Here is a 21,261-nt window from a genome sequence, read left to right as displayed (position 1 = left end):
TGGCAGGAGTAGAGTGTGATTAAAGATAGTTTAGGTCAAGGGGGAGATATAGTAAAGTAGTAAGTCAGAAGAAAACTAGAAAGGGAGTTAGAATGGATAAGCAAGTGAGAAGAGATAAGTATTTGGAAGCTAATATAGAGGCACCACCTAGAGGTCAGACCTTTTACAAAAGTTAAATAGGTCTCCTAAAGGGGATGTCAGGCCAGGGAGGGGGAGGGGAGATAAAACTACTTAGGTATAAAGAGGGTATGAGCTGGAGGTATGGTTTGTTTAGAGAGAAGAAAAAAAAAGGGGGGTTGGCTGCTGGCTAACCTAACTGTGAGGCTTGCCTACCTAACAATATCTATAACAAGTTATTCTTAACACAGTTGTCTAGAAGCTAAAACAACACATACTTTCACTGTCTCCTAACAAGGTATGGTCTCCCAAGGAGCTGGTAGGTAATTCCTAATGTTTGATTATGTTTCTTAGGCGTCCAGCTGGGTACATTCAGGTGAACTAGTACAGGGAGGTACAGGAACAGAAGGCTGGTTCATGTAGAAGGAGAGAAAAAAAGAGGTAGTGAGGAAAACATTTTGTGAGCTAGAGAGCAGGCAAATGTTTATAAAAAGACAGTAGAATGAATTATCTCAGCAGGAATTCACAATATTCTATTTGTTTAACAAAGACATAATGTTACAATTTATATCAGGTACTACTAGGAGTTCAAAAGCCCATTCATAACACAGACAAATGGCTAGGATAACAAAAAATGCTTTTGCTTCCTTGTTTTTTTTTTTTTTTTTTTTTTTAAATAAAATGGTACACTAAGATGCAGGTTATACAAGGTCAGTGCCCAAACAATGGATTGCTTTTTTGTTATATAAAAAATAGTACATTAAGATGCAGGTTATACAAGGTCACTGACCAACATCTTTAGTCAAAATTAATGGTATAAATACTCAAGTGCTGGACAGAATACCAGTTAGTAAAAAGGTGTTATTTCTGTAAAATTGTTAGCCTATTGATGTCTCCATGACTGAATAAACTTGCTGTAAAGCCCATGATTTGTTTTTAATCTTGCTTGAGCCCCTCTTTCCTTCATAAAGTTTGGTAAAAGGATGAAAACCTAAATATCTGTGATCTTTGAGTCTTCCGTGATGTAACAAGAAAGAATAAATTACCCAGATACAGTGTAATATAGTTGTTGAAAATGTAGTGACTGTTCTGTTTAAATAGCTGCATAAAGGCTTTTGCAGTGTTACTTAGACTTGTATACGTCTTCATGTCATAAAAGAAATACTTTTTTTCAGAAGTTACTCTCTAATATTAGGGGCAGTCAACCAAGCCATAAAGCAAATAAAAAATGATGTTGCTCATTATTGATGCATGTTTCATTTTCAGGTGACAAGCCAGCGCTGAGTAGAACAGAAGGTGGAAATCCTGGCACTGCATTGGGTCCAGACTGGCATGAAGGAATACCTCTTCGAGGGAGTAAAGGGGTATATAATTAATTGTTTTATCTGATCACCAGTCCAAATACTGTTGAATATACTTTTGGATTGCTTAAGTCATACATTTGCCTACTTGACTGTGTGAATTTAAAAAGAAACATGAAAAATAAAAATCCACTTGCCAGTCTCATGATCCAGCAGGTAGTGCTTCACACTAACTGCCATGACCATGAGCTTGAGTTAACCAGAAAAGGAGGGGTACTGCTGTGAAGCTGTTTGTGCACACCGGTTTGCTGTCAATGTGACAAAATAAGCTGTAAACTTCATTAGTTATTAAAGGAGGAAACTGAGTAGAAAGCTTAGCAGAACTATCCCATCTGATTAATCCAAAGATTCATCCAACTACATATTTGGCCATAATAAGAGCATATTTTCCACTTCTAGATGCACTGGGATCTGATATCACCCCGTGAAGTGGGATACTTAAAGCAGTGGGGTTAGAAAGGTGGCGAGCTTTTCAAGTCTTTGTAACCTAGTTGATGGGGTGAAGACTTGTTGGTGTTAGGAGGAGGTAGATTTGATTAAAATCTGACTGAAGTTTTTTTTTTTTTAATGTACATGTAAAACAGGTTTATTTGTGTGGGTTATTCATTGTGTCTGCACATCCATTCTTCATTGTCTTGTTTTATGACCCCTTGATGTTATCTCTTTTTTACTGGGTATTCAAAGGTTATATTGACAGTTGAAGCTGTGTGCAGTACTTAATGTATACATAGCTGGTTGTGAGGTTGCAAAGATGGTTGCAGTGTACTAACCACAAAAAAGACAGTGGACATGTTCCAGAGCTGGATTAGAAGACGGTCATAGATGGTCAGAGAGTGAAAAGAGCAATAGTTGTGGGAACCTTTAATTTTGTAGCATTGAACTGGAAAGTGACCACAAATTTGTAAAGATGGACTGGTAATTGGCTGCAAACTGTAGTGGTCCCTATACACAGGCAGTAAATGAAGATGACCATAGTAATGAATGGAAATGTTTGACTTGGTCCTTGCTTAATGCAGCTGCTGAGCAGTAGAGATTATGGCAAATGGGTGTGGGTCATAATCCTTTCAGTATTGTTGGAAAGTGCCTCAAGAACAGAGATGTAGGTATACAAGAGGAAAAACCTATTGAGTTTTCAGTGAAAAATAGTATAGAAAGACCAGAATCTGAGTACAGGAGAAAAGGTAATGAAGTACACCAAGGAATGAAGTAAAGTTCTGCATCTGAAGTATGGAAAGATTGTTAATCTAATTAAAGGTAGAGAAAAGTAGTAATAAAAAGCATGAGGCACTAAGGAGGATGAGAAATACATGTGTGTTGGGTTGAGACTATAGATGAGAGAAAAAGGCCTGTGAAAAGACCAGAAAAAATGCCATCTTGCAAGTCTGTGTGTCCACCTTTAGAGAAAGCACTAGCCAGGGAGATGAAGACTAGGTAAAGGAAATTCTTCAAGTGCAATGGGAACTGTAGATGAAATCATTGAGATAATGAAATGTTAGAAAGGGACAGTTATTAAGAAAGCTACAAGCAGGCTGATGCACTGAAATTTTCATATTTGCATTTACAAGGAATGAGCTGCATGTGTCTGAATTGGAAGTAGGGCTGGTATGGATGGGACAAATGGACATAAAGGAAAGCGACTTGGAAGACCTTGAAGAAGAAACTCAAGGGACTGTGGGAAGCTGAGATGCGTGGTTTATATGAAGTACTAGCCTCGTTTCTAGATTTGACAGCAATGGTTGGTAAACCACTGGCTAAATTTTCATGTCTCTCTTTAGAAACCACATATGATGATGCAGGTTAACAAGTGACAGTGGAAGCTTCTCTTCACAGAGGTGAGTATGAGAAGGAGTTGGACAATCACATTAGTGTTAATTCTTGCCATCCTCCCAACAAAAGACAGATTGGTGGTGTTTCTGAGTGACTGTTGCAGTTATACAAGACCATGGCTTCATCCAGCAGAGGTCTTACCAATCCATCTTCATCCATTTGTAGAGATTAATCACTGCATGAGATATACCAGTCTGATATATTTGGGTAGACTGTAGATCTAACACAAATGTCATAGATGTTTGATTAAGGCAGTGATTACTAACTAACCCAGCATGGTAAGAAGGTGGGATCTGATGTTGTCAGGCTTAATTTTATCCTTGACATATGGGTTTGGTTCCAACTCGGCCATTGCTATAGCTCGCGCCAGCCAAAACCTTCAACCTTCACCTGTACCCACAGTCCCTTTCTCTCGGTTACCTCCGATCTCGTTTACTGCTTTTCCAAACAGTCATGGTTTGTCAGAGCTCTCGAGTTTCCTTTTTGCTTAGGTAATATTTTCTTATTTCTTTGAGTTTTTCTGTTTTTTTCTCCCCATTGTTCCTCTACCCTTTATCTATCATTTTCCTTTTTCTCTCATCGTGTGCGCACGCGCGTGTTTGTGTGTGTGTGTGTGTGTGTGTGTGTGTGTGTGTATTATCATTGTTGATGACCTCTTTCCATGCACCTTGGTGTACTTCTTAAGCTGTCATTGTTGATAGTTTCTTTTCCTCTCAAAAAAAAATCTTTTTTCTATCCTCTTCAATTTTCTGCTCTTTCCCCTCCCTTGTGTGATAGTATGTGTAAATGTCTGCCTTCCAGCCCATATTTTCTGACAGCTGAGAAAGCTTACTGGTTTTAAAAAATGCCAGACGTGCGGCCACAAGATTCCCTCTTCAAATATACACTTGCTTTGTGTATATTGCTTGGGTCCTGTGCATTTGAAGGAGGACTGCAGTATTTACCACAGGTTCAGTCATAGAGCCCTTGTTGAGAAGCATAATAAACTTATCTTGAAGGGTTTGATTCCCTCTGCCTTTGGTGAAGCAATATTTACAGACAAGAGTAAGACAGATATTTCTTCCCCTTTGCCCTCCTCTTCCTTGGAGAAAGGTAAAAAGAGGAGCTTGTCAGTTCCGACTTCTCCATTGGCACCAAAATCCGAGAAACTGAAATCTTCTGTTCTGAAAGGATCCTCAGAACTGGAGATCTCTGGCTGTAAGTCCTTGAGTATGACAACTTCCCTGGCACCTACTACTATCTCAACACCTTCAATGTTGAATGCTCTGGTGCAGAACATTTTAACTACTTTGATGGAACCAACTGCATTGGCACAGACCTTAAAAACTGAATCAAGGGAGTTTTTACCTAGGAGTGTTTACTCCCCATCTGTCAACCTCTTTGTGGGTGAGCTTTCAGAAGTGTTTCTCCAGAGACCAAAATCTCTCTCAATGTCATCGATCTGTTCCACCAAAAGTCTTTCAGATCTCGATGTGGGGAGAGATTCGTGAATAAAATTTTTTGGGCAAGAGGGCATACAGTACCCCCCTTGGGCTCTGACTATTTTAGGTCCAGAATTCAAGCCTTCTTTCACCCCATTAACCTCTCTTCCTCTGATCTCCGCTGAGGCTTCAGAGTTTGTTGATGTTCATCGTGCATACAGCTGCAGTCATAACAGATGGGTTCTCCTGCCGTCAGGCGGGTCCTCGGTCGGCCGAATTCCAAAGTCTAGGTCCGGCGTCGGTTGTCGTCGCTTCTTCCCTGACGTCAGTGTGACAGGGGTATAAAAGAACCAGCCGACGCCATTTTCTTCAGTCTTTCTTGCCGCGCGGTGCCCGAAGCAGAAGCAGTTCGCAAGTGCCGGTCGGCCAGCTCCTGAGATTATGAAAATTTGGAAACCGAAGTCTTCTTAAAAGCTAAGTACCCCGTTGGGGAACCTTTTCTTGCCTCAGACCGATGTCAGACAAAGTTAATAATTGTATTTCTTGTGGGAAGCAAATACCGCATAAGGATTTCCATTCCTCTGTATACCTTGCTTAGGCCCCGACCACGGTCTCGGCCTGCCGCTTTTGTGCTACATTCAACAAACGCACTATTAAGCGTCGGGCGGAGTTCGCCCAGCATTATTTTGGAAAAGCATTTAACTATACTATGTCGTCGGATACTCCAACTCCGGTTTTGTCTAAAAAACGAAAAGACAAGGACCGATACGCGAGGTCCGCGGCCTCTACCGACACCACACCAAAGCCGGCTACACGTGGTCCGATTCTCAGTGAGGCGCCTACGCAGCCCCTGCCTACCGACGACCTGTCTTTGACGGTGTCTCCTGTACCCGAGGTCGCAGGCTCCTCGGCCCACACCCCGACTACAGATACCGAAGACACTGTTGGCGTTGAAACTCAGAATGTGGACAGGTCCACCTCCACTCAAGGTGTCTTCAGACCTTCCTCTTCTTTCTCTATCAAGGCTTTCACTAAGTCTAAAGCAACCATGCACTCTAAGAGACCAGCTACACAGGGCCCATCTCCAGGCCCCATGCCTAAGAAACAGATGCTTAAAATGGCCGAGGATTTAATTACTCTTATCAGAGGTTCTCAGCCCCCTCCGGACAAAAGGCCTAGAGTGGAGGAAGATTCCCCCTCCTCTGATCAGGGCTCCATTATTTCAGAGCACTCTGATGATCAGGAACATTCTTACTCCCCTTTTGAAGACTCTGATGCGAGGAGTCCATCCTTCTGTATCCCCCCCTGAGGATTACTCATTTGGGGAAACTTTGCATACCTTAAGGGAACACTTCCACTGGGAAGGCCAGGATTATTCAGATTCCAAGAAAGGACTCGGAATTTCTCTTGCTTCCTCAGCACAGGCCTCTGGCTATACCTCCTGTCTTGGACATCCTAGATGATGTTTACTCGGAGGCCTGCCTTAACCCGGACTCTCTACCTCCAGCTCCAGTTAAGCCTGACAGGTACTACAGGGTCCCTGACTCACACCAATTTCTATACAAGAGCCATGCTGCTGACCCAGAAACCATCTCACAGGGCCCCAAGGGAGTTAAGGCCTCCATTGCTAAAAATCCATTGCCTTCCGAGAGAGATTCCAGATCCTTAGAAAGGTGGGGAAAAAAGGTATATTCCTCGGCTACCTTATCCATGAGGGCCTTAAAACTGTCAGTTTCATATGCTAAAATACCAACAGTTTTTGTTATCACAATTGAAAAGTAAAATGTCACAACCTGAACAACCAGACTTGAAGGAGTTGCAGGATTTGATGCATAGTGCAGAACAAGTGGGTAAGCATACCTTACAATGTGCTTTTGATGCTCTAGAGGCCTCATGCAGAGCTGCTGTTACAGGTTCAGTCATACGTAGGCATGCCTGGTTCAAGGAACAAGCCTTGCCTGATCATGTCAAAGCTAAATTACTAGACGCCCCTCTTCAAAAGGATGTACTATTTGGTGCTAATGCTGAGGATGTATTAAGGAAAATGGAGGAAAAGGCTAAATCAATGCAAACTGTGAAAGAATTTCTACAGGTTCAACCCCCACATTTTAGTAGAAATTGGCCTTCCAAAAACTGGTCCTTTCCTGCCACAGACAGACCCCAAAGAGGCAGATACAGGTGGCCGAGGGGCAGAAGACATTCCCAAGGATCGTATAGAGGCAGACAATGGCAAGCTCCTACACAAAGAGGTGGTGAGGACAACTCGCAATCTATCAGAAAGCAAACCCAATGACTTTCCCCTTTGAATGCCAACCAGGTCTCAAATGGCAGCCCCCTTGGGAGGAAAGCTGGCATTATTTTCAAAAAATTGGCATATTGTCACAAAGGACAAATGGATACTGGACATTATAAACAGAGGCTACAAATTCCATTTTCACACCCTTCCAAAAATGAGAGGCATGCCAAACCTGCCACACAATCAAAGGGCAGAGGCACAAAGACAAATTACAGATCTCATAAACATGAAAGCTATTCAAGAGGTACCTACGCATGAACAAGGTCAAGGGTTTTATTCCAGGCTATTTCTGGTGCCAAGGAAGGGAAAAGATTGGAGACCTATTTTGGATCTATCCATCCTAAACACATTTCTACTGCACCAAAATTCAAGATGCTCACTCTACAGCAGCTTCTTCCCATGCTGGGCAAGGAGTCTTGGCTGGTAACATTGGACCTCAAGGAGGCATACCTACATGTCCCAATCAGACAAAATTGCAGAAGATACCTCAGATTTCTTGCAGGTTCAACTCATTATCAATTCTCTGCATTGCCCTTTGGCTTATCTACTGTGCCCAGAGTATTCACGAAATGCCTGGCATCACTAATTGCCTACTGCAGACTTCAAGAGATACAAATATATCCCTATTTGGACGACTGCCTGATCCAAGCGGACAGCAAGCACATTCTTCTGAAACATCTGGCTTATGTAATAATGTTATTGAACTCTCTGGGATACACAGTCAACAAAAAGAAATCAAGGCTAATACCCTCTCGGAAGATAATTTTCCTGGGTGCCAACTTGGACACAAACACCCAGATGGCCTACCTCACGCCAGAGAAGCAGGGGCAACTAATTCAATACTTCAGAACACTAGCAAATTGCACCAGGCTTACTGCAAGGAAAATCCTGCAGGCTCTGGGATTCATGGCATCTTGCATCTTACTAATCCCATGTGCAAAGCTGCATATGAGGAAACTACAATGGTACCTGAAAACATATGGTCTCAACACAGCCACAGTTTGGAAACAATAATACCACTAATTCCATGTCTGCAAAAGGAATTTCTGTGGTGGGCTCAAGCATGTCAAACAAACACAGGTCTTCCTTTCAGCAAGCCTCAAGCAAATCAAGTCATCACAACAGACGCCTCGGACTACACCTGGGCGACATGACAGATCGGTGCATTCAGGGCAAATGGTCCCAAAAGAAAAGCACCTTCACATCAATCAAAAAGAAATGCTAGCAGTAATAAATGCTATTATAGCTTTCATGAACTTTCTACAACCAGGTCAACTATTGATAAGAACGGACAACACCACAGTTATGTGGTACATAAACAAGCAGGGAGGAACACATTCTTACCCCCTATGCAGACTGGCCATGTCACTTTGGAACATGGCCATGGACTTACAAATGGAACTACAAGCACAGTACTTGCCAGGCAAGGAAAACACACTGGCAGACAACCTAAGCAGGAATATGACAGATCCACACGAATGGAAGTTGCATCCAAAAGTTTTTACAGAAATAATCCAAGAATGGGGAAGGCCAGACATAGATCTATTTGCCTCCCACAAAAATCATCAATTGACAAAATTCTGCTCAAGGATCTTCCATCCAAAGGCCTGAAGAGTGGACGCTCTCTTTCTCTCTTTCAGCTGGACATCAATGACAGTTTATGCCTTCCCACCTCTTCCTCTGCTGCCCAAAGTTCTATTGAAGACCAGAGCAGACAGACCAAAGATGATCCTCATTGCTCCGGACTGGCCAAGGCAACACTGGTACCCACTCCTGAGGAGCCTGACGCATTCCCCACTATGGACCCTGCCTCTAATGCCTCTTCTTCTGACTCAACACAGCTTCAAAACTCTTCACAGTCAGCTAAAAACACTCAATCTAGCCGCATGGAAGATTCCTTAGCATCACAGCAGGCCCAACTCTCCAAGGAGGTGCAGGATGTCATTTTGGAGGCCAGAAGGCCATCAACTAGAAAAGCTTACTCCGCAAAATGGAAAAGTTTTTGTGTCTGGAATGAGAAAAAGGGCCAGGACCCTGGAAAACTGAATTTACCTCAAATACTACAATATTTGACTGAACTGCTAAGCAGTGGACTTTCTTTCTCCTCCATCAAAATCCATGCCTCAGCCATTTCTGCAGAATACAACACTGATCCACCTTTATTCTCTCACCCTCTCTTAAGACAGTTCCTCAGAGGGGCTAAGAATTTAAGACCTCCAAGGAAACAACCAATACCTGCTTGGGATCTTAATTTCATTCTGGAAAAACTGACCCTGCCTCCTTTTGAGCCAGCTGCTTCATCAGATTTGCAATATTTGTCCTGGAAAACAGCTCTCCTTCTGGCTATCACCTCAGCTCGTAGAGTTTCAGAATTACAGGTTCTCATGGCTGTCCAGCCTTTTATCATCTTCCATTAGGACAGAGTTTCCTTACGAACCAACCCGTCCTTTATGCCTAAAGTGGTATCCAGGGTAGCTTTAAATCAGGCCATACATTTACCTACTTTTTATCCTAATCCTCAAAACAAAGGGGAGAGATTACTACATTCCTTGGACATCCACAGACAACTGCGTTATTATTTGGGCAGAACAAAGCCTTTCAGAAAATCAGAACAGCTCTTTGTGGCCTATGCAGTAGGAGCTCAAGGAAAGCCAATTTCCAAACAGACAATTTCAAAATGGATAGCCCACTGCATACGCTTTTGCTATTCCTTTCATGGCAAAACTGTACCTACAGGCATTAGAACTCATTCCACCAGGGTCACAGCCACCTCTGCAGCCTTCCTCAGAGGAGTTCCTACCAAGGATATTTTGGAAGCAGCCACTTGGAGTTCTGTGCATACCTTCTCCAAGCACTACAACCTACCATTATACTCCAAATCTAGAGCAGGCTTTGCCACTGCAGTCTTGCAGGGCATTTTGGCTCCTCCTAGTTACACCTAGTGCCTACCACCCCTTTCTTAGCTTTGGGATTCTACCCATCTGTTATGACTGCAGCTGTATGCACGATGAACATCGTACAGTTTTGTACCTACCATAAATGTAGATGTTCGAGTGCTAATACAGCTGCAGTCCAGGTTTCCCTCCCTCCTTCCCCTCTAGGGGTATTCTTTTATGGTGTATTTGCTTGCAACTACTGTTTTTTGATTATATTGCATTGCATTATTACCTAATTTTATGTATTGCCTTCCTTCTGGGGGCACCTGACATCTGGGGCAAGAAAAACTGAAGAAAATGGCGTCGGCTGGTTCTTTTATACCCCTGTCGCACTGACGTCAGGGAAGAAGCGACGACAACCGACGCCGGACCTAGACTTTGGAATTCGGCCGACCGAGGACACGCCTGACGGCAGGAGACCCATTCTGTTATGACTGCAGCTGTATTAGCACTCGAACATCTACATTTATGGTAGGTACAAAACTGTACTTTGAGTCTTCTGGCACCAGCTGTACCTGTTCCTGAGATCTCCTTTTCTTCGGAACTGGTAATTCCCCTGAGCTCTCCAATGATTTTAGAACCAGAGACTTCCCGAACCCGTAGCTGCCCTCTTGGTTCAGGGGGGCAGGGGTCAATTCCAATTTTTTCGAAGCTGTCCCTGCTCCTTGGAGCTTTGGCTCTAGTCATTTCAGCCCTGGCTGTCTTAGGGGCGCTTTCTTCAGAGTGGGGAGTGACCTCTGTTCCGAGGCAGTCTATCCTGGTTCCAGGCTCCAGTCCCTCTTTGGAGAGGGGGCCAGCCTTCGAAGTTATGGAAAAGGGCCCTGTCCCTTACAGTGACTCATTCGGCACCTTCCTCGTCGGAACAGATACCTACCTGTGGCTGTGTTATTCAACCTGTCTCTCCACTGGGACAGCGAGTGCCAAGGTCTCAGGTTTCTCGGGCACAGGTTCTATAATCTTCTGATACCCCCCCAGATTTTCCCTCTGAGAGGTCCCTCAGAAAAAGAAATGTAAGAGGAAACACTTAGATTTTTCTCAGGAATCGGTCACTGAAGATACTGATTTTGATGAGGGGGGAAGGGTCCCCAGGGTCACTACCTGAAGATGTCGCCTTTGGAGACATCCTAGAAATTTTAAAACAAAGGGGTGATTAGAACTCCCAAAATCCTTCTTCAGTGGAATCAGTTTACCTGCAGGCATTTGGTTTTCGGCCATCTACCTCTTGGGTAACTCAACGGGCAGGGAAGGCTCCAGACACTACTGAACCAATCCCTGAAAGACCTGACAAGATTTTATCTGCCCCTGAAGATGAGCAGTTCTGGGCCAAAGGTTTAGCAGTTAATGCCATGGTCATAGCTGCTGTCATGACTAAGGAACTTGCTGAGGAGAGTTCATCTGTCTATCCACCCAACAGGGAGTCTCAGGCTATGGATAGATTTGGGAAGCATGTTTATGCTTCATCAACATACAAGGTCTTTGAATTTTCTGACACATTTCACAATACTTCAAAGGGACCTGATCAAGATGTTGTCAGATACCCTGGCAGGAGCTGTTACTAAGGGGCTCCAAGAAAAAGTTGGCTCCTAGTTAGCCACCCTGGAGTCTGTGTCTAATTCATCCATGAGGCTCATTACACATACAGCCAAGGGGACATCCCAGAGCAGCAGGTTCAGGTGTAGCCATAAGGGGACATGCCTGGATGTGCCTACATGACTTTGCAGAACCATTTAATTCTTCATTCATCAATGCACCCTTTGACAAATCATCCTTGTTTGGTCCAAAAGTGAGAGAGACTTTATCCAGGTTTGAGAAAGATGGTAAGACCCTTTCTGCTGCGGTCTTATATTTTTCCACCCCACTCCCAAGATCCTTTTTTAGGAACCAGAGGAATGGTGGAAAGATGTGTCTCAAAAACTCCCAAGGACCTTTCCAGGACACATGTGGAGGCATTTCCCCCCAGGGGCAGAAGAGGGGAACCAAAATGGAAGACTCTTCCCACGTGGCAGAGGTGGTCTGCAGAACTCAGGCTTTAGGGAGTCCTTTTCGAGTAAGCCTTTTCAGCGTTCCTGAAAGGAGGCCCAATTGTCTTCCTCTATAGGCAATCTGGGGACTCATATCCTTGCACTTAGATGCCTGGCTAAACATAACAGATTCTTGGGTGCAATGGATCGTATCCAGAGGTTATACTATACCCTTTTCCTATCCTCCAATCGCATGTAAAAAAGTCCCAGATACCCCACACGATCAGAGGGATCCAGCAGTTCTAGAAATTCAAAAACTTCTAAACAAAAGAGTCATCCAAGAAGGGGTTTATATCACATCATCGAAAACGCAAAATCTCGAATAGCAAAACATCGAATCCAAAAACATTGAACCAGTGTCAACGGCAGTACCCAACGGTGACATACAACATGAAGGGTGTAGGCAGGGGGGCAAGCCCCCTGCCCCCCCTACTTAAATATACCAACTCCGAGATTGCGCTGCAGTGTAGGAAACGGAAATCTTCCATTTCTGCACTGTAGTGGACTGAACTGCGATATCTGAAGTGTTATCTTTAAGTGACAGGGGGTGTGGGGGGTGTAGGGGGTTTTGGCCCCCCTGCATGGGGCAATTTTTTTTCAGCCACACTCTAAATACTCCTTTGTACCCCATTTCTATGTTCTGCTCTTTGATGTGTGTTCGATATTTTGACGTTCAAGATTTTCCATTTTCGATGTTGCGATATACACCCTCCAAGAAGTCCTGCCAGACCAGAGAGGATCCGGAACTTACTCGAGATTCTTTTTAGTGCCAAAAAAGACAGGGGACTTAAGACCCATTTTGGATGCCAGTGTGTTAAACAAATCAGTTCAGCAAATAAAGTTCCAAATGGTCACGGTACATTACATCCTTCCCTTTTTGAGGAAAGACAACTGGATGTGCTTGATAGATCATCAGGATGCATATCACCATATAAAGATAGACAAGCACTCCAAGAATTTCCTCTGCTTCTGGCTGGGAGCCATTCATTACCAATTCAGAGTACTGCCCTTTGGTCTCATCACAGCTCACAAGGGTGTTCACCAAATGCATGGCAGTAGTAGCAGCTCACTTGAGACTGCAAGGATTCCGGGTGTTTCCATACTTGGATGACTGATTCATAACCTCTTTGAACAGGCATCGTTTGGTAGAAGCAAGGGATTACACTCTCGATATCTGTGCTCACTTAGGAATTACTGTAAATCATGACAAATCCCAATTGACTCCAAATCAGAATCTAGAGTTTATAGGGGCAGTTCTGAATATGACAACAACCATAACATCCCTTCCTCCAGAGAGACTTCAAAGAATTATTACACTGGTTCAAAAGGTAATCCACAGAAAGTAGGTTCCTGCTGGACTAATTTTGCAAGCTCTTGGGTCGATAATATCTCTAGTCACTCTAGCAAGGTTTCACATGAGAATACTGCAGTGGCTGCTAGCATCTCAGTGGTCTGTGCTTCATCAACACATGTTGAACCAGGTTCTGATCACCAATTATTTCAAGAAGGATCTACTTTGGTGGACCTATCCCAGACAAATTTTCCTCCGACACCCCTTTGTCCTTCCAGAGCCAATGGACGTAGTGACCACGGACGCCTCTCAGATGTGGTGGGGGGCAATTTCTGGCAGGACTATCCATAGCACTTGGTCCCTCTTAGAGGCCAACTTGCATATCAGTGTCCTGGAGCTAAGAGTGGTGCTTCTAGTGTTGCTGGCCTTTCAAACAGCTGTTCCTCAGGGGACAATTACAATTCAGACAGACAACATATCAGTAGTTTGGGACATCAACAAGCAGGGAGGAACCAAGTCTTACCCCCTTTGTCGAGAAGTACTCGGAGTGTGGCAGTGGCTAATCTCTTCCAACCACTTTCTCATAGCAAAGCATATTCCGGAGAGTTCCAGTGTGATGCAGACAAACTGAGCAGATGTATCCTTCAGCCTCACAAGTGGTCTCTCAATCCAGAAGTGGTGGAAAGGATCTTCCATTAGTGGGGTCAACCTTGCTGTGAAAAAAAAAAAAAAAAAAAAACGAGCAGCTCAGAGTTCAAAATAATTAAGATAGCCTTTATTATAATAAGCGCTTTCCTCCAGTAAATCCAGCCTTCATCAGATGCTTTAAAACAATCATGTGACTTATCTCAATGCTTCAGTATCTCCCGGAACTAATGATGTTGTTTCTAATAAGAGCATTTTAAAAGTGATTTTTTTTTTTATAGATGAATAGGGATGTTTTATGTAATTTTAGATAACAGTATGTGCTATGTATTATAAGGTCAGGAAGGTTGATGGGTAGCTGTTGCGGTAATTTTTAGAAAAAAAGGCAATTGTATCTTTAAATGGCTGATTGCTATTACAATGTTTTAATATAAAAGAGTCACATGATTGTTTTAAAGTGTCTGATGAAGGCCGGATTGACCAGACGAAAACGCTTACAATTGTAATAAAGGCTATCTTAATCATCTCTACCTTTGAGATACTCGTTTTTTTTTTTCAGTTTAGTTCATATTCGTTAGTGGTTTAGTTATGGCAGCCAGTAGCTCACAGGATGAACTGCCTTTTATTTCTCATATGGAGTTTGAGCTGTTACAAAGCTCAGTTCACAATCTTATGTTGCTAATCCTGCAGCTAACCCAGAGTACCCAAAAGGCAAACAGTGGATGCTCACAACAAGGAAAAGTGGTTCGTCAGAATTATATCTTCTAAAGCGATGATGTTAAGTTGTCTATCTCGCCTTCATTCTTGCTGGATGGGTTCGGAGCCGACCTCGGCTCCGACTCAGCCACTCTAAAAGCTCGAGAGTTGGTTCCACCGGCTCGAGGCTCCCCTTATATCCCACAATGCTAGGCGTGAGTTACCTCAGATCTCGTTTGCCGCTACAGCGATCGAGGTGTTTGGTTTCTACCGGCTTCTTGGTGAGTAACTTTGGAGTAAAATTTAGTATACTTAAACCCCTTTAGTTTTAATCTTAACAGTTGTTTCCCTTAGTTTAGTGGATTTTCCCCCCTTTCTCTCTAAAATCCCATTTTTTCCACAAGAACTTATAAGTTCTTCCCTCGGGCCTTTGGGCCTTTTTTCTTCCATCCCCTAGTGGTGTGTGTGTGTTTTTTTTTTCTCAAAATTTAAAACTTTGGTAGTTTATTTTATTTTTGAGTTTAAAATAGGATAGGGTGTAATCAGTGTGTTTGACTGGGTGTGTGTGATTACACTTTTTCTAAAATGTCTAAAGACTCAAAGGTCTCAGGCTTCAAGAAGTGTGACTCGTGCTGTCAGAAAATGTCTCTGACAGACGGTCACACTTCTTGTGTCTACTGCCTGGGACCTTTGCACCTGCAGGACTCCTGTGCTGTATGCCACGGCTTCAGCCCCAGGGTCCTGCAGGAAAGAAAAAACAAACTGATTTTGAGAGGTTTACTCAAGCCTGAGGGTTCCCTTACTGTCTCTTCGGGAAAGCCCTCCAAGGCTTCTAGGTCCTCGGCTCCAGCTACTGAGCCGAGACCTAAGGCTACGAAACCTCCGTCTACATCGGCTGGAGCCGATGAGTCTCAGTCTACAGTTTCTGTGGTTTCCTCGGCTCCGGCTGGAGCCGAGGTATTGGAAATTCCTGTGTCGGTTCCGACCAGACCTTCGGAACCGACATCTAGAAAGAGGTCTAGGTCACCGTCCCTTGGCTCCGTTCATTTGGCTCCAGCATCTCCTCTGCTGTCTGAACGGAGCCATAGATCTCACTCCTCTAGGTCATCGAGGCTGTCGGACCATGACCTTCAGAGGGTAGTGAGTCGACTTCTTAAGTCCGAGGCACTGGCCCAAATGCTTCAGAGCCCGACTCATCAGTCGATGCCTGACCCTGTCCCTCATTATGTTCCTCCTCCGACTCCGTTGAGCTCGGAGCCGGGGCGTTTCGGAACCGAGACTGTGGTAGCGTCGAGCCGATACAAATGTCTTCGGCTCCATCGTCGGCTCCGATTTCTTCCTTAGAAGAATCTCGGCGCCGGACTTCCATCGTCGGCTCCGAGGGGGTGAGTGGCATCGGACCCTTGTCCGACCCCGCTCTCCCTCTCGGGGCTTCGGCGCTGGTGAGTTCGGCTCCGACATCGGCCTCGGAGCCATCACTGTCGGTGCCGAGGGAGGTTTTTAGCTTTCCGGAGCGGGGACCTCTGGCTCTGCCTGACAGGGGTGCGTTCGAGGTCATGCGGAGTGTGTTAGAACCTGGTTCTACTCCACAGTCGGCTCCGTCCGCCCCTCCCTCTTCGGTGCCTCAGGTCAAGTCGACTCACTCCCTCATCCCGGACCGCAGAGAGCCAGCTCCTCAGGAATCCCCTGTGGGGATCTCATCCTCTTGCGAGGCCTCTCCTGATTTGGCAGAAGAGCCGCCTCGGAAGAGAAAGTGTAAGAGGAAACACATAGACTCACCTGAGTCCGTCACCTCTGACACAGATTTAGAGGATTCGAGGGTTCCCCGTTCCCCTTCTGAAGATGTCTCATTTGCAGACATTCTAGAAATCCTTAAGCAGAGGGGAAATTGGCCAGCCCTCAACCCTTCGGAGGATGAATCTGTGTACCTTGAGGCGTTTGGCTCTCGTCCTTCCACCTCCTGGGTGTCTCCCCTTTGACCCCCTCATGCAGGTGGTAGCAAAAAAGGCATGGACGGCTCCTGATTCAGTGGACCCCACTCCCAGGAGACCCTCAAAATTCATTACAGCATCAGCAGATAAACAGTTTCTGACAAAAGGAGTTTCTGTGGATGCTATGGTGGTTGCTGCTGCCACTAGGAAGGAACTAGCTGATCCTTCAGTGCCTGTCCATCCACCTAACAAGGAATCTAGGTCCATGGACAGGTACGGGAAGCGGATGTTCTCGTCAGCGACCTTTGCAATGCGTTCGCTGAACTACCTATGCCATTTTACTCGTCTTCAAAGGGACTTGATCAAAGAAGCGAGTGATATGTTGAAGGATCCTACAGCTGCGGGTTTTCAAGACAAGATGAACACTCAGCTGGCTACCCTGAACTCCATAGCTAACTCCTCCATGCGCCTCCTTTGGTATGCGGCTGATGGAGCGAGCAGGGCCGCAGGAACAGGAGTGGCCTTACGTAGGCATGCCTGGATGCGGTTATGCAACTTTGCGGACCCCTTTAAAACGTCGTTCACTAATTCTCCGTTTGATGGATCATCTCTTTTTGGTCCTCAAGTGAAAGAAACCTTGACTAGGTGCGAGACTGATGGCAAGACTCTTTCTGCCGTCGGAGTCCGTTTTTCTACTCCTTCTAGGCCTTACCCCAAGGGCCAGAAAAGTGGAAAAATGTGGTTCCGCAAACAATCTCAAGGGACTTCGCCTGACGCACAGAGTCGGTTCCCCACCAGAGGCAGAGGGGGGAACAACAATGGTAGACGTCGCCCTAGAGGCAGAGGGGGTCCGCAGAACCAGAGCAATCGAGAAACTTTCTCCGATAAGCCCTTTCAGCATCCCTGAGGTGTTGCCCGACTGTCCACCTTCGGAGGCAGTCGGGGGAAGATTGTCACTGTACCCAGAAGCCTGGCTATCCCTAACTCGAGACAAGTGGGTACAGTCCATCATTTCGGAAGGCAATTCCATTCCCTTTCTTTGCATTCCAAACCGATCAAAAAATCCCTTCCAGATGTTCCACCGCTCAAAGGGATCTTGCAGCTTTGGAAGTTTCAAAACTGCTTGCAAAAAGAGCAATTCAACCAGTTCCAGCAGACCAGCAAGGATCCGGAATCTACTCCAGGTTCTTTTTAGTTCCAAAAAACAGGGGACTGGAGACCAATTTTGGATCTCAGTATCTTGAACAAGTCAGTCAAGAAAACACGATTTCGGATGGTCATGCTACAGTCCATACTTCCCCTATTGGGAAGAAAAAACTGGATGTGCTCCATAGACCTTCAGGATGCGTACTATCATATAAAAATGAACAGACGCTCCAGAAGATTTCTCCGCTTCAGGCTGGGAACCAGTCATTTTCAATTCAGAGCCCTGCCCTTTGGACTCACCACTGCCCCGGTGTTTACCAAATGTATGGCAGTGGTAGCTTCTCACCTCAGACGTCAAGGATTCCAGGTGTTTCCATATTTGGACGACTGGCTCCTTACAGCTCCCACCGAGCATCTTCTTCTCACAGCCAGGGACTACACCTTTCGCACTTGTCAAAACTTAGGCATTTCAATAAATTGCGAAAAGTCTGTTTTGTCGCCTTGTCGTGTTATTACCTTCATAGGCGCAATTCTAGACACAGTCAACATGTCTGCGAGGCTAACAGATCAGAGAATAACAGACATACAAAAACTGGTCTTGCTCATCTTCAGCAGCAACAGAGTCAAAGCCAGGTTAGTTCTGAAAGTATTGGGGATTATGGCGGCTGCCATACCTTTGCTTCCATTAGCCAGATTCCACATGAGAATCCTTCAATGGATGCTCTTCACACAATGGTCATACCAGCAACTTCCGATGTCCCACACCATTATGATCACGCAAACATGCAGGAATCATCTTCTGTGGTGGATGTCTTCCCCTCAGCTCTTATTGGGAAGACCCTTTGTTCCTCCCCCTCCGGTTGCTACACTGACAACGGACGCCTCCCTGATCGGGTGGGGGCATTATCAGGGCAGAACTGTCCAGGGCACATGGCAACCAGAAGAATGCCACTTGCACATAAATGTTCTAGAGATGAGAGCAGTGCTTTTAGCGTTGCAAGCCCTTCAAGACTCTCTTCCCTTGGGAACGATAGCAATCCAGACGGACAATATGTCTGTAGTGTGGTATATCAACAAACAAGGCGGAACCAGGTCCTACCCCTGTGTCGAGAAGCACTCAGACTGTGGCAATGGGCGATTTCTTCTCAGCGGTTTCTGATAGCAACGCACATCCCGGAAGTCCAATCAAATCGCGGACAAGTTGAGCAGAGCTATCCTCATGCCTCACGAGTGGTCTCTGAAAGACTCTGTTGTGAGAGAAATTTTTCTCAAGTGGGGTCAGCCTTGCTGCGACCTTTTTGCTACTCCCCAAAACAGCAAGTGCAGAGATTATTTCACCCTATTCCCTTTACCAGGCCAGCCCAGCAGAGACGCTCTAGTCCAAGTTTGGCCCCGGGGACTTCTGTATGCATTTCCCCCCTTCCCACTAATCTCTCAAGTGATACAGAAAGATATCGCTCAGAAGGCCTCGTTGATCCTCATTGCTCCTTACTGGCCTCGACAGGTTTGGTTCCCCTTTCTGCATCATTTTCTGTTGGAGCGACCTTGGCATCTGGACCTAGTTCCAGATCTTTTGATCCATCAGTCGGGTCAGTTTCATCCCTCCCTTCCCTCTCTGAACCTCACTGCTTGGTTCCTCCAATTCCAACCTTAGCCAGGCTTCCTCAAATATCTCACTCTGTTCGAGATATTTTGATAGCTTCCCATAAATCTTCCACTAGAAAGATTTATTTGAGTAAGTGGAAACGTTTCGCCTATTGGGCTCAAGGAAGGGACATAGATCCTTTCACTGCTTCCATCCAAATGGTCCTTGAATTTCTAGCTGAACTCTTCCATGCAGGTTCATCTCCTTCTACTCTTAAAGTTCAACTGGCAGCTATTTCTAACTTTCATGTGGGTATTTCAGAGTCTGCCATAATTTCCCACAAGCTTTGCAAAGCCTTTTTGAAAGGAGTTTTTCTACTCAGACCTCCTATAAGAAATCCTCCTCCTCCTTGGGACCTAAATTTAGTTCTTAGTTCTTTGATTCTTCCCCCTTTCGAACCTTCAGCCTCCTGTTCTTTAAAATTGCTATCATGGAAGACTCTCTTTCTGGTAGCTATTACTTCAGCTAGAAGAGTTTCAGAACTTCATGCACTCAGCTGTCGACCTCCTTATCTGTTGTTCCATAAGGACAGGGTATCTTTACGAACCAACCCGTCCTTTTTGCCTAAGATAGCCTCGGCGTCTAACCTAAATCAAAGCATTGACCTCCCTGTGTTTTTCCAGAATATTCCAATAGGTCTGAACAAAAATTGCATTGGCTAGATGTTCATCGTCAGTTAAGGTACTATTTGGATAGAACCAAACAATTCAGAAAATCTGACCAGCTGTTTGTCTCCTATGCAGAAGGCAGAAAGGGACTTTCAGTTTCAAAGGTATCATTATCTAGATGGCTAACATCTCTGATTTCCCTTGTTTATGAAATTAGACACCAAAAGCTGCCTAACAAACCTAAAGCCCATTCCACCAGAGCTTTGTCTACTTCTATAGCCTTCCAAGACAGACTGCCTATTGACACCATTTGTGCAGCGGCTAGTTGGGCTACTCCTCACACTTTCATTTCTCATTATAAGTTGGATTTAGCTTCTAGGCCTAGAGCTAACTTTGGTTCCACTGTTCTCAAGAGTCTGTTCCGTTAGGCCACCTGGGACAAGGTGCTAGGGACGCGGTCCCATCCAGCAAGAATGAAGGCGAGATAGACAACTTAACATATAGAAGTTATGTTCTTACCATAACGTTCCATGTTAGTTGTCTTCTTCTCGCCTTCTTCTTCGTCCCACTCTCCTTCCCCCTGGCCTGGACAGACCTAGAGGAGTGTTGATTGTGACCTCTCTTTCTACCACCTCTTACTTTAGGTATATGCTACTGTGCATATTGTCCTGGATCAGGATGTAGGTCACCCTTCTCTTCTCCCTGGTTTATAGAGGTGGACTTTGTTTATAGTTATTCTGTTACTAGTATAAGCTGGGTCTAGCTTACAAACGAGATCTGAGGTAACTCACGCCTAGCATTGTGGGATATAAGGGGAGCCTCGAGCCGGTGGAACCAACTCTCGAGCTTTTAGAGTGGCCGAGTCGGAGCCGAGGTCGGCTCCGAACCCATCCAGCAAGAAGAAGGCGAGAAGAAGACAACTAACATGGAACGTTATGGTAAGAACATAACTTCTATTTTTCTCAGACAGTATTCCACTTGGCCAGGAAATTTCAATGATGAAGTGAGAATTTCTGCTACTGCAGCCACGGTCCACAATGTAGTGGCTAATATGAACTTAGATCAATGGCTAAATTATGCAGAAGCTCTGACCGTGGGCAGTGCTAGGGTCATGCCCACTATAGACTCCTCTCTAGAGACATTCTAACATTTATTATACAAATATCGGAAGTTAATTCATGAAAATAATTACTTCAAGTAATGTATTAAATGCAGGCAAATTCCCAAGGGCTTGCATGTTTGGAAGTTCCCAACGGGCTTAATTGAAAACAGCCCTTTGCACCTTGAGTTATTAGAAATGTGCGATCGCCATGGGTGTGA

At 44.8% G+C, this 21,261-nt stretch overlaps 1 protein-coding gene across 1 annotated transcript in view; it reads left to right on the top strand.

The window, feature by feature from the left end:
• PYROXD1 (pyridine nucleotide-disulphide oxidoreductase domain 1) overlaps positions 1-21,261 on the top strand; it is a 940,027-nt gene that overhangs the window by 483,378 nt on the left and 435,388 nt on the right. The window contains exon 7 of the mRNA XM_044087812.1: positions 1,384-1,481. Within this exon, the coding sequence (XP_043943747.1) occupies positions 1,384-1,481 (98 nt within the window). The remainder of the gene's footprint in view (positions 1-1,383; positions 1,482-21,261) is intronic.

The sequence above is a fragment of the Protopterus annectens genome, chromosome 11.part0, assembly GCF_019279795.1.
Source record: "Protopterus annectens isolate FY-2018-M chromosome 11.part0, PAN1.0, whole genome shotgun sequence".
Taxonomy (NCBI): Eukaryota; Metazoa; Chordata; order Ceratodontiformes; family Protopteridae; genus Protopterus; species Protopterus annectens.
This window is presented reverse-complemented; position numbering and strand designations above follow the sequence as displayed.